This window comes from Chelonoidis abingdonii, chromosome 5, assembly GCF_003597395.2.
Source record: "Chelonoidis abingdonii isolate Lonesome George chromosome 5, CheloAbing_2.0, whole genome shotgun sequence".
NCBI classification, from domain to species: domain Eukaryota; kingdom Metazoa; phylum Chordata; order Testudines; family Testudinidae; genus Chelonoidis; species Chelonoidis abingdonii.
This window is the reverse complement of record NC_133773.1, coordinates 93,284,034-93,298,612: the sequence shown is the minus strand read 5'-3', so window position 1 is coordinate 93,298,612 and position 14,579 is coordinate 93,284,034. Positions and strand designations below refer to the sequence as shown.

Here is a 14,579-nt window from a genome sequence, read left to right as displayed (position 1 = left end):
TTTTTTTTTTTTTTAAGTCATCCCTGCCAGGGCCCTGTCGAAAATGTTCGAATTGGGCCCCACACTTCCTAAAGCCAGCCCTGCCGGCAATATGAACCAGCGTTGGACTGTCAGGGGAGGGCCTGAAGAGCAGCCTAATGACTGGGTTGCATCACACCATCCACCAACAGAGAGCACTCCCTTCCCGGTAGGACGACTGCCATTGGTCAGTCACTGGGACTGGCTTGCTGCTGCCTATAAAAGGAAGTGTCAAGTGGAAGCCACTCCTTTCTGCTCTACTGCCTACCCTGTAGCATTGTCTGTAACAATGTATCTTGGCGAGTTAGTAGCACAGTACTGCTGACCCCAAATGTTAAAAAATCGTGAGTTAGTCCCTGTGGCTCCAAACCATGAGATTGACTTCAACATCATTATAAAAAAAATAAATTTGGGGTTCTTTCCATTTTCCTTATGCTTTTTGAGCCTTCATGGAGCTCTGAGGTCACATTCTCAAACTTTTGTCCTGCAACCATGAAGAACAGCAATTTACTTTTAAAAAAGAAGGAGGAGGAAAAAAAGGGGGAGAGAGATTCTCCCATAATCAATTTAGTCCAGGAGCTGGGGCTTTAAGTAAAGCATCAAATATCATTAAAGTTGGCAACACAGAGTTTGGGGTCTGCTCGCTCAACCCCACAAATGTTATTTCTTTTCTCTTCATAAGGCAACCATACAACAAGACATGCTGTTGGAAGCTGGATCCACTTATGTACGGTCTATCTTTCTGAGGACTTTCTCAGGCGGTTGGAACTCAGGTGTCTAAGCCAGGTACAATTTAAGGGAGCACTGCTTGTGTTCTGAATGGCAGTCTTCTCACAGCACAATGTTATGATTGTTGTGATTTTCCACTAATGCAGCATGGATGGGTCTGTCAGCCTATTCAGGCCTTGCATAGGTTAGACGTTCAGTAGTATTAGTCCCACTGCACGGGGAAGAGAAGGATGCAATAATAGAATTGCACGGCTGTTCTGACCATGCAGTTCTGACGCATTGCTCTGATACGTTAATCTTTTTAAGTCCAATTAAATAAAGTTAAAGCATTTGGAACATTTTGGACCAGATTTTGCAACCTTTATTTGGGTTGGTGAGCATTTTATTCCATGCAAGAAGCACCAGTGCTTTCAATGGGCCTCCTTGTGTGAATAAATCCTTACCAATGTGAGTGAGGGTTGCACAGTCCGGCCTCTTCTTTGTACTTTTGCATCTGCCCTTGTTGGTCTCCACCCTCAGCAGGAGAGAGCTGCTGATGGGAGGAAAGGAGCAAGTCCAAGAAAAAAGAAAAGCAATTGAAGAGTGGTGTTGGTAGAGATGGAAGGGTGAGTCACAAGGGAAGAGCAGGTAAATCAAGTTAAGGAGACAGAACAGATACTAAGCAGAGACCAGGAATGGAAAGAGACACCACGGTGAATGAAAGGGAGAGTGAGAGTAGGGCCAGACACCAGGTAGGGGTCATCACCCTCAAGCTGGGGGAAGTGACAACAACAGCTGCTGGAAACTGTAAGAGATCCCAGGAGTTTGGTGAAACAATAACTAATGGGAGGGTGTACTGCTCTAGTGAAGGGGTTGGGCAGAAATAAAAAGGGAGGCTGAAAATTTCCAGCCCCTGTTACTCATCCATCCTGCGGTAGCTGCTTATATTAAGTGGAGGGCTTAGAGCCAGAAGATAATATCCAGATCAGCGGGGGCCCAAAGATGATATCAGAGACAGGAAGTCTACAGGACCAAACAGACTGGAGAGCTTTTTTATCAAAGTCACCAACTTTCCAGCACAGCCCCTTTTGCAAGACTGTAGAGTACATCTGAGGGTAACAAACACAGTCCAAAAAATTAGCTATTTCCTCTTTATTGCTACTCAGTTTTGTTTTTCTTGTGATCCATCCAATTCTGGTACACTAGAAATAGGGTTATTTGAATTTGTTTTGGGCTATTAATTCAATTTAAAGGTTCTTGTGTTTTTTGTTCAAGAATGATTTTCTTTTGAACCTGTGCCTGCAATACATTTCTGTTCTTTAAAAAAAAAAATCTTAATTCTGGGACAAATTTTCCTGACCCAGGCCATTTGTGTGTCCACAGTCAGTGGCATTCACAATTTTTTGAGGCACTAGCAACCCATGTGTGAATGGGATTTGTGTTTATAAATTCTGTCATAGATGAAAATGAATGGAGTATGTACTCCACTATGGGCTTACTCCTGCCCATCAGAGCTCCATCCTGTAAAGCACATGTGTGCTTATATTTAAGCATGTGAGTAGTCCCAACTCAATGGGGGTACTCACGTTCTTAAAGTTAAGTATATGGTTAAGTGCTGTGCTGAATAGGGGCCAAAATACTCTGCATCTTGCAGAGCTTAGCCCCAAAACGCCAATGCTACAAATACTTACACTGAAAATGTACAATGCAGAAATTAACCAGTGCAATAGTTAGGCCTCGGCCTGCAAACCTTTAGGATCAAGAGTAAGTTCACTCATGTTGGGGTTACTCAGACGTGCAAAGTTGCCCACATGTGTAAAGTTTTGTAGGATCAGAGCCTATCCATTGCATTGGCAAGTTGTGCATGCACAGATACAAGATCTTTATTGAAAACATGAAAATGAGTTGTGCAATGATTTTTAACCGTCATCTCTCGCTATGCAAGGAAGCCCTCCTTCTCTTAGTAGCTTGATCCAAACTGTGCTTACAATACACGAAATGTATCCAAGGAAACTAGAAGACAGCTGTGTTTGTTTTTCAATTTGATGAAAGAGAAACTTTTGGAGGACTAATTTTAATGGAGAACCCATAAAGCTCAGAGTGTTGTTTTAAATGTTAAGAAAATAGTTATCCTAAAAAAAATGAAATGGGAAACCCAAGCCAGTTAATTTGGTGAGGTTATTCTTGACTTTCGAATGCAAAGGCAAAAAAGAATGCAAATTAACTTTCAGCACTACACAAGAAACAGGTCAAAAACCATGACTTCAACAATAAAACTGAAGATTTAAGATTTAAAGAATATTTGGGTTCAAATTAACTGGTGCTCTGAAGTTGGTCAATTAATGGCATTGGGAAAAACCAGACGCTGTGTAAACTTTACCACACAGCACTCAATCCTGACAACTGTTACTCCAGTCTTGGATCTCTGCTGAACACACAGACTGCCAAACCAGCCGAACTAAATGGTCAAGTTAGGCTAAAACCAACAAATTCCTTGCATGGCTGAAAGCAGTTCCTCAGAGGTAAAAGTCAAGTAATTCCCACCAACTGGACCATCCATCCCCTTATTTTATTTCTAGCAGGTTTAGTCATGGCCAGATTTTTTGATGCCTTTACATTGACTCCACAAGTAGTTTATGGTTTTTACTTAAGGAATGCTCTTGTAAAATGGCTTCATGTTATTACATGATTTACATTGATGTCCACATGTTTTGTTTCCAAATTAATAAGAAATCCATCCTCATTCAGAAGAGCTTCTTGGACTCATTTGTAAACAGTACTACTATGTTTTATCTAAGTGCAAAAAAGTTATCCATTGAGTTGCTTTGCCAGGAAGTAGAGGAGAGGGAGTGGATCTGCAAAACAATGCAGCTGGCCTGGATCTCCTATGGCTCCCCCTGCATGGATGTCAGGGGTTGTGTGGGCTTGTGTGTCTGAACACCTTACCCACACTGCTGCCCTCCTCTGAACATGGAAAGGAGACTTGGCAAGGGAAACTTCACGGCTTGCCCTTCTATCACTATCCCAAGGGCTTCTTTGCAGGATGGAGCAATTCAATCTAATAATAAATCCCAATAATACTGAACATCTGTCAAATATTCTGGAAGAAAATGAGAGCAATATGTATTATGTGTCCTAAGGAGAGGGGACATCCTCTCATAGAATCAAAAGGTTGGAAGGGACCTCATGAGGTCATCTAGTCCAACCCCCTGCTAAAGGCAGGATCATTTTCCCTAAATAATCCCAGCCAGGGTGCGGTCTAGCCAGACTTTAAATAGCTCTAAAGATGGAGATTCTACCACCTCCCTAGGTAACCCATTCCAATACTTCACCACTCTCCTAGTCAGAAAGTTTTTTCTAATATCCAGCCTCGACTTCCGCAACTGCAACTTCAAACCATTGCTCCTTGTTCTGTCCTCCGTCACCACTGAGAACAGCCTAGCTCTCTCCTCCTTGGAGCATCCCTTCAAGTAGTTGAAGGTTGCTATCAAATCCCCCCTTAGTCTTCTCTTCTGCAGGCTAAATAAGCCCAGTTCCTTCAGTCTCTCTTCATAAGTCATGTGCTCTAGTCCTCTAATCATTTTTGTTGCCCTCCGCTGGACTCTCTCCAATTGTTCCACGTCCTTTTTGTAGTGTGGCGCCCAAAACTGGACACAATATTCCAGATGCGGCCTCACCAGTGCCGAATAGAGGGGAATAATCACATCCCTCGATCTGCTGGCAACACTCCTACTAATACAGCCCAGTATGCTATTAGCTTTTTTGGCTACAAGAGCACACTGCTCTGTGCTCTACAATAGCCTTCTCCCTATCTTTGCTCCTCCTCTACTCTGCTGAAAGAGGACAGCCAATCCCTCTCCATAGCTCGACATGTCTCTCTAGAGGCCAGAAGAAAATCAGGGCTGTATCACGATCTCCACCCCCAAAAGATCATCCATTCTGCTGTTGTGTAAAACAAAACCTGGCATTCCTACCTTCAATGCCCCTTTCCTGGCTTTCTTGCCGTTTAGTACCTAGTAAATTATGGTAGTACAGGGTGATATAGAAAAGAAGAGACAGGGAGGAAGAGGGAGTCTCCTGACTGCTTCATTCCTTAGCTCTTGCCTAATGTGGACATTCACAAGACCTTCATCTAGCCTCACACCAATAGCAACTCATGCTCAGAGTGCACCAATTTCTTCCCTTGACAGCCACTCCTATCCAATCCTGCCCCCTCAGATGATGCCAAAAAAGTGAGTTCTGACCAAGTTCAATACTTACATTGGCCTGCACTCAAAAGTGTATGTGGTGGTAAATAATATTTCCACTTATTGCAATGTAATTCCCAGTGACACCCACAAGCTGATCTGTTGCATGCAGTGATGGACTAACTCTTTCTGTTGTCTGTGTCAGGGATTAAAAATATTGCCTTCCCCCAGCCTAGTCCACTAAAGGGCAGGGGGTTAAAAACTTGCCCACACAGCCTGTAGACTGTCTAGGGTACTGATACTGAATTTGTCAGACAGACAAATCTTTAAGAATACAGAAACACACACTGGACAATGTGGCGAAGTAACCCTAAAAGCAACGAGCAGGCTTAAAAAATTCATGCAATCTGATTAAACAGGACTGAAAACAGCATTTCTCTCTTTCAACTACTGATGTTACAATGGGCCTCAAATCCAACCTGTATTTTAACAGAGTATGTCACTGACTGTGCAGTATCCATCAGCAGCCAACACGGAAAAACAAAGAGGAAAAATTACAGCAGTCAATTCTAAAACTAGCACAAACTGCCCGATGTCCTTTTGAATTATGTCAAAGAGAGAAGATACCGACCAATGCTCCTGTATGTTAAAGAAATACTGGTAGTCTCCAGTCACACAATCCATACCCTATCCTCAGTTATTTAAACTACTTTTTTGTGGCTAGTTTGTGTTTCAGTCCAGCTCCCAGGGGAATAGATGAACATCTCCCATTACTCATAACTGGAGATGCACGTCCAATTCCAGAGCCACTGGGCAAAGAACATGTCTCTCTACATGAACAGCTAAATAGAATGACTAACATTATTGTGGGCTGGAAGGATAATGTAAATTGGAGATGAATAACTACTGTATATAGTAGCCCTTTATCCCTGTAAAGCCAATGAACCAGAATTCCCCAAGAAAAAGCAGAGAGAGAGAGAGAGAGTGTGTGTGAGCGTGAATGTGCGTACACAAGCTCTGATTAGTCTCATCAGTTTGCTTTCCTGGAAACTGGATGCCCCAGATGCCATTCTTTCCATTATAAATGTTCATCTGCTCCGGTTTCTGCTTGATTTTCTCTAGCTTGCTTTGCTTAAGTGATTTATTTTTTTTTAAATGAACATTCTTAGCACAATCCTGATTTTAATTTAGCATTTTGGCTATGGTTGTCTAAGCCGCATTCTTTTTAATATTTAAAAAGACTGTATGGCAGATAGAAATCCTGAGAAGCACCATAAAGAATTACCGAATTATTAATTGCTGTCATGCACATCAAACAAGAATTTCAAAAGGGGACTTTTTGTTATCTTAAACACTATGAATTTGGTATGAGAGCAGAGACAATACAACCACAAACACACCCTGTGAATTAAAACTGTTCTTATCAATTCCTCTTCAAAGGGTAGTTACCTTATCAGTCTTTAGCAAAGTAAGTTACTTCATTCATTCATCTCAAGCAACATGTTGAAAGTAATATAACTTATTTTACTTGAGACCATATTTGCTAATGTTCTTGTAATGCATTGCTATATTTATCTGCATTTAAACAGCACCTATTACCGTTGCGTCTAAGCTTTAATTAAACTAGCATTTACTGACCACGCATGAAGTGACAGAGTATTTATTGTAAGCTTTGGCAAGGTCAGTTATGTTTTTAACACACCAGATGATATAAATGTGGATCATTACATTTAAAATAGGCAATATTATAGAGAACATAACATTCTGCTATAGGCAAAAACCACAAATATGGGGGATTTCTTTTCTCTCATAAGTGATTTATGTATGGGAAAGCGCTCTCAGCAATGGAGTGTTTTACCAAAGATGTGCTGATTTACATAGAGAACACACACACACACGCACACACAGAGTGATTTACAAATGGTTTGTATCTGTGATCCCATGCTCTACTCTCATCTTCTGTTTGAGTCTATTTATGAACAGAAAAGGAGACAAGGGGGAGGGGGGCGAAAAACCCCCAACAATCAGAAACACCAGCCCAGAAAAGCAAAGTTGACAAGGAGACAGAAAGACTGCTTCACTCAGCTTGTCTCAGCCGCTTCCATATTTCAAAAGTGGAAAGCACTAGAGAAGATTGCTATTGTTAGTCCTTCCAATCAGATGCAGGCTGTGTGTGGCATTGTTTTAAGCCCTTGGCAAGATGCTTTGTCGTTTATACACACACACGTATTGCATACCGAGAATTTCTCCATTTAAAGAATACATAGACACACACAGAGACCACAACAACAGCACGACTGTGAGTACTCACAGCTCTGAGTACAGGAAGTGCAGATTGCCCACATTGTCTATGTAGTTTGCAGGACTTAGCCAAGGTAGGACCAGTAACAGAAGAGCCTTCATTTTCAGTGTAGGGCTGGCACTGCTGCTAGGTTTCCTCCTTCCCACTTTTTCTCTGCCTGCTGATGGGACACAGAACTTCAAGCTTGTCAGCCAAACCCTTTCTAAATGAGCCTTTCCATTTCAACGCAATTGGTAGCACATTATGAATCAAATTTAAATCCCTTAAACGAAGCTATGCTGAAAAATCATTGACCTGTAAGAGGATTACTTGATCTGATTTTCAGATGGGTAGATGTGAGGGTTTAGGGACAGCACAGCATGGTTGGCGAGATAGTGACTTATGCTGCAGAGCAGGCTGATGCACAGGAAAGAGACCTGCCTCCTGCAGTATTCAGAGTGGTTCTTCAGAAGCAGCTGGTACATTTACATCACTGGCTAGAAGCAGATGGGTTATGAGCTAAACTGCATCAGAGAAGCGTGTAGCAGTCTCAACATGCCAAATGAACCTCCCTCCTGCCCCCTGCAGCTCCAAAGCAAGCAATGTAGGATGACCACACCTTTTTAAAGTAAAATACCACAAAGGAGCTTAACTGACTGAACTGGAATCAATAACCAATCTAAATTCTCAATATTCAGCTAGATGTTTTTGTGCAAAGGTAATTTAAATATGAACCCAGCACACACATTCTCTGTCTTTTTTAAATAATACAAATAACTAATTTTAAATGAGAATGTTTTTAATGCATGTTTGTGCTGATTCCAGGTATAAGCAATTAAAGTTCTCTTATTAAGCACAAGCATAAATGCGCAGGAAACTCACCTTGTCCTACCAACGATCTCATCTGTGAAAAGGAGGGAGCTTTCATTTTCTCCCCGAGAAAAAGAACCGGCCAGAGACTGATTTATACAAGAATGTGGCAAAGCTGGCTACACTGATGACTAATAGAATCCACTTTGATTTATTCACTGAGAACAGTCATATTTAGTGGAGATTTCAGTCTGGGTTTGAGTTGTTTCCTCCACGAGCATCAGACTACTTTATTAGCAGAATCACACACCTTCCCCCCCACCCCATTGATTTGCCAGTGCTAAACAGAACACTGTCATTTCAATCTGCATTGTGCCTAGATGAGACAGATTCCTTGCTTGAAGCACACACAGCCCTTCTTGTCTCCTGTACTATTATGGATTGGAATTCAGACTGAAAGTCGGGTTTCTGGACCTCACTGGACTAAAGTAGTCACACGCAACAAAGAGTGGTAATGATAATTACCAAATGGTTGTATCTAAACACTTAATACGCTTTATCTACAACTATAGGGTTTGAAAGTCCCCTAGGTAGGTCATTCCGGTGTAGGGGCAAGGAAACTCAGCCAGCTGGTACTCATGAAGTTTCCTCTTAACTCTTACTTCGGGGAACGGCATGCTTGTGTGGGTTGGCCCACAGATTTCAGGGGTCAGGGAAAGATAGCACTAGATTGGCCAATACTATCTCCCCACAGGCCCACTCTCTCCAGATCTGCCAAGCTGGAACCTTGGGGAGCACCTGTAGAAGTTGTCTGCTTGGTCAGACAGTGCCGGAGAAAGGAAGTAGGCACATGCTGTTGAGCCAGTTCTTCTCTTTTCTGATGGATCCTGGTCAGGTGGGCCAGAGGCTTATGTTCTATGAAGAAGCCGAGTGCCACTGACATTTGGTAATTATCATTGCAATAATATTTGCTAGTATTTTATAAACGTCAAATCACCATGCACAACACACGTCTTGTGCAAGCTGGGTAATATCATTATCCCTATTTTACAAATGGGGAAATGGAGATAAATTGAAAAATGAAGTAACTTGTCCCACACCACACTGTGTAACAGTATCAGAGTGGATATTAGGAATCATGAGATCCTAAATTCTGGCCCTATACTTACTTCATAGAATAGAGCTCATTCTGCCTCTATATAAAAACTGTTCATTAAAATTCAAAAATAAATAATGACTAGGAAACACCACGTTCTAATTATCTTATGGAAAATGAAAACTGATCTACCCTCTACCTCTTAGGTCTCTGATCCACTATGACATGTTAGTAGATGCTTTTTCGGGCATCTGTAGTGACCAAGTTAGTGTGTGTGTGTTTGGTCTTTGCTAGGTTTATTGACAGGACTCCTCTGCAACGAAGCCTACAATAGCTATACAATCAGCAGTTCTACTGAGATCTAGTTGAGAGGTATCCAAAATATATATACAAATTGCATGAACTGCGGAGAAGAGAGAGGCTGGTGGAACTAGAGCAGGGGTAGGCAACCTATGGCACAGGTGCCGAAGGCGGCACACAAGCTGATTTTCAGTGGCACTCACACTGCTCAGGTTCTGGCCACCGGTCCGGGGGGCTCTGCATTTTAATTTAATTTTAAATTAAGCTTCTTAAACATTTTTAAAACCTTATTTACTTTACATACAACAACAGTTTAGTTATATATTATAGACATAGAAAGAGACCTAAAAACGTTAAAATGTATTACTGGCACGCGAAACCTTAAATTAGAGTGAATAAATGAAGACTTGGCACACCACTTCTGAAAGGTTGCCGACCCCTAAACTAGAGTCTTCCAACTAACAGAGTCTTGAGTCAAATACACTTCCTGTAGAGGAGCAGCAAAGTTGCGCAATAGTATTATACAGCCAGAGTACCATGGTTAGTTCACTGCTATCACTATTAATACTTTTTTCATGCCTCAGATAAGAGTACTGGCCAAAGGTTAAAACTTTATGTGACATTGCTAACCACTGAAAGAGACAAAACATAGAACATACCACAGCTGATCAAAAAAAAAAAAAAATCAGAACCAGGAAATTTAAAAAAGGAGGTGGTTAAATCATGAGTTTTAAGACACCATCACAGTGAGCAATGAAATCTAATTTCAGAAGTACATGTGACTAATATGTAGCCACCAATTATGGTTGCATAAACACCAAGGAACAAGCACATGCATGTTGGAGGCCCACATTTTCAAATGTCTTTCACTTTTGACAAAACAAAGTTGGTCAGATACTCGGATGGTATAGAGCAGGATAGCATCACTGAAGGTCACAGGTAAAGGGCTCAAAAGTACCTACATAATTTAGGAGCTTAAGTATCGCTTTCAAAAGTGACTTCGGAGCCTAAGTGCCACTGACTTTCAATGGGATTTAGGGTTCTAAGTGTTAAAAGTCATTTCTGAAATTGGGCCTGAAGTGCTTTTGAACATTTTACTTGATAAGTTCTTCTCAGTTTCATATATAGGTAACTTTTAAAGAAAGAGAAAGCAATTTATACCCCCCCACAGCAACTACAAAATATTTAAGTTATCCCTACTCCCAATAACTCAAAGATCATTTTAGATTATTAGATACAAACTTTACTGTACAACTTACCATGGAGATATCCTCCTTGACCAGCCCCAGGATACTGCCCAAAAGAACTTAGTGTATTTGAATTTGTTTGTTGTAGTGAGGAGAAGAAGAACATACTAAAATGAATGGGCCAAATTTAGCCCTAACTTAACTCCTTTGAATACAGTGAGCTGTATATCAGGGCTGAATTTGAGAAATCTGTGTTTAAATTAACTGTCCATTATAAGCAGAGTGTGTTGGACTCCTTTCAGGTTACTGTTGCTTTCAGTCCCTTCTCAGATAAACAAACAAGCAAGCAAGCAAAGAACAGGTTAGGGGTGGGACTTACCTGGTTTGAAAGTGCTGTTCAAGGTCACAACGTTGCAAAACCTCTGAGCAGTGTTCTGTGAAAGGGCAGCTAACCATTAGCTTATCCAGGAGTTTATTTACTAGTATGTTGGACTTTCTGCAAGACTGTAGAATCAAATTTTTGCGATCCACAGGGCAGAAGTCTTTTTCCACTAGGAAGTTTGTAAGGCAGATTGTGCAGTAGGTGTGACCACAAGGAGTGTCCAGTGGCTCAATCAAAGCTTGCAGGCAGATGTGGCATATTAGATCATCATCCACTTCTTCTGTGTAGCTGTACAGGTGGTTCTCTTCTGGTAAATGTGGTTGGCCACAGGTGATACATAAGGGTTGAGGGCTCTCCTCCGCTTCTTCTGACAAATCTTTTTGACTCATGATAAGATCTGATGTGATGCAAAACAGAGCAAATAAAAACTCCTCTCTATTTGGAAGAATATCAGCAAGTTCTGCAAGAGAGCAAATCTGTAGGAAAAAGCCAAATAATTACATTCTGGGGTGGCTGTTTTAAAACATCCAGATAAATCACAAATGATGTGCTGTGCCTTGTAAAAAAAAAAAAATGCTGTAGTGATTTTTACAGAAAGAATGCACAATTAGGGCAGGAAAATAAGAAAATGAGTTAACCCTATAACTTATGTTTTTTTTCTTGCTGTTCTTTACCATCCCCTCTCCAAAAAAGGTATTCTTGCAAGGGGGGTGGGGTGGGGGAATAGGGAGGAGAGGGGAGAAGGTTGCAAGAACGTAAGGCTTAAAAACATTTAAAAAAAACCAAAACATAAAATCAGATTCTGAGAACTTTAACTTCTCTAAGGCACCTGAGTTTAAAGCAGGCAAGTCAGCTGATTATTTTTTCCCTACAGGAAAACTTGGCAGTGATAAAGCAGCAGCATGTGAAGGCAGAGCAGCGTGACACTGCATGTAGAAATATCATTAAGAATAAGGGTTATCCCCCCCACCCCCACCCAATCCAACACAGAATGGGAAGCTACTTGTAAAGTAGATGTAAAGAAAAAGAGTTATGTTCTGAATTATCACTAGGCTCATATCATAAGCTGCACTTTTCTGCACTAACAAACTTTTAGGACCCTTCTTCTATACATTGCCTCAGCTATAAAAGAAAAGAACAATAGACATAAAACATTATAATTCAAACGACAACTAGTGAGTAAGACTATCTCCTTATAGAGATCTGAAAGATGGATCTTTGGGCCAGAAAATATTTGTAGGGATTAAATTATGATCTGCCTTCACTGGATTTACATGTGTATACTTCCACTGTCTTCAAAAGAATTACTTCTGATCTACACCAGCATGAGATGAGAATAGATCCTTTTGCATTTTTATTTAACAGCTGTCAGTTTCAGTCCAGTTTCTAGTGGCAACGTGTCATCACCAAATCTGGACACCCTATTTGCAGTCCCAGAAGCAACAGGGATTGAACATGAAGAATTAGTTACCCTCCAACCCCTAGAGATGAAGCCTCTAAATCATGGTTGTCTCAGGCACATTACTAGAGTGGTTTGAGGAAGGGTTGCATACTGCTGCCACTGCCCATCCTACACTGTTCTGTGAATAAACGAAGCAATTTCAGTCTTCACGGCTGTCAGTCCAGCCTCTTTCACAAACTATACATTTACTTTTACAAAAATGCAAAAAACATATATTGGTCCATAGGAAAGCATAACACTATATACTACAGCAAAGAGTCCTGTGGCACCTTATAGACTAACAGACCTATTGGAGCATGAGCTTTCGTGGGTGAATACCCACTTCGTCGGATGCATGACTATATACTACAGAGAAATGCACATATAAATATTTCACAGCCAAGCACCATCAGGAGTCTTGCTTATTGACCAAACCCAACAAACATGAAATTCAATTTTTTACTTCTCCAATTATATGAAGATTTTACAGACAATCTCTCTCTACATAAGAGTACATTTTACCTACCATAAATGCTGCACTAGCTAGCTGCTGCAGGACTGATTAAGAAAAAACATAAATGTAACTTTTAATTTTGTGTTTCTATTTTTAAACTCCTCTATCCCACCTTCAATCATCCCCCCAAAAGAGTCAAAGCTCTTTTGGGTTCCACATTCTGAGGTATCACATCACAGAGCATGGAGGTAACAGTCTAAGACTCTGGTGAGACTTCCCCATGGCCTACTGCATATAGGCCCCAATTCAGAACAACCCTTGGGCGTGCTCTTAAGTCCCACTGAAATCAATGCACTTAAGCACATACTTAAGTGCTGTGCTGAATAGGGGCCTTAATTCTGAACACTGCATTACCAAAAAGTTTAGATATATTTGAAGGAATTTAGGATCTGGAGGGATTGACTATGAGGAAAGATTTAAAGAACTGCAACATCCAAGGGTCAAGGGAGTGTGAAGAGGAAGATTTTCAAACTTGGGTGCCTAAAGTTCGGCACGCAAATTCATATTCAGGCCCCTTAATAAATAGGCTCTATTTTCAGAAATTCTGACTCTCTCAGTTTCAGGATAACTGCACCTGTATGTTCCACCGCTCTGTGGTCCACCCCAGGAGTGCCCAGTCAGGCCTCAGGTATCTAGCCATCACCTGTCTCTGGACAGGGACCCTTGTCCCATTCTCTTGTGAGGAGCGGTGACAGTAAGGCAGGGAGCCTTAAAACTTTCCCAGCACTCTTTTTTGAAAGGCACACAGCAAGCTAAGTGTTAGAGCAAGGAACAGTATTCAGCTCTCCAGACTCCCAATTTATTACTCTAATCCCCAGAACATGCTCGCTCTCTCCCACGCAAAAGGGTTATCCAGTTCATATTAGGTTCAGCTGGAAATGGTGTTATATTTCTAAGTGACTGAGATTATTTTCACAGTGACAACAGAGAGGGAGACATTGCTTCCCTAAGGCCACATCCTGGTGCAGTAAGACAGATCAACAAGACCCACTGCAAACAAGTCTAGTTGACACGGCCCTTTACAGTGGCAGTGTGTTAAGATACACTGGCTGACTCCTGTGGTAGAGGCTGAAGGCAGCAGTATACCATGGAAATTACATGACCTGTGTTAAATTTAGGGGAAATGCTACTGGTTGTATTTCTTTAGCATACCCTTTGTAAGCAGATTCAGTGCACAGTATTGTGCTGACTGGAATGACTTGATCTCTTGCTATATTAGACAATGGTATGGATACTATGGAAATGGTTAAAACAAACAGAAAATGTGAGACAAAAATCTGTCCTAATTTACACCCCACACATCCCTAGATTCCACTGGGCCCATCATATGTATTTTCCATAGTTATGCAGTACACTTTTCCTTCATCTGGTTAACAATTATTAATACGTGCGTGGCTATTATACCTGAATGTCGAAAGTATACATATATATATATATACACATATGTATACAAGAGTCATCCATAAGCGACTGGATAGCGTAGTGGTTAAGAGCGCTGCCCTTTGATACGGGAGACCGCCCTTTGATACGAGAGACCGGGGTTCAAATCCTGGTTGGTACCCAACTTTCCAGTAGGGGTCCTTGGGCAAAAGACCCCCTAACGCTTCACCTGCCTACCTCAAATATGAGAGTGACACGAACTAGGAGAGTCATGC

The 14,579-nt window shown here is 41.3% G+C and overlaps 1 protein-coding gene across 4 annotated transcripts in view; it reads right to left on the bottom strand.

Moving 5' to 3' along the window:
* LNX1 (ligand of numb-protein X 1) overlaps window positions 1-11,409 on the bottom strand; it is an 85,628-nt gene extending 74,219 nt beyond the window's left edge. For 2 of the 4 annotated variants that reach the window (XM_032774231.2, XM_032774232.2), the window contains exon 1: window positions 10,967-11,409. In XM_032774231.2, the coding sequence (XP_032630122.1) occupies window positions 10,967-11,358 (392 nt within the window). In that variant the 5' untranslated portion in view covers window positions 11,359-11,409. Of the gene's footprint in view, window positions 1-7,224; window positions 7,719-10,966 lie in introns of those variants that run through there. The other 2 variants (XM_032774233.2, XM_032774234.2) reach the window with 1 other exon arrangement.
* Between the last annotated feature and the right edge of the window lie 3,170 nt (window positions 11,410-14,579).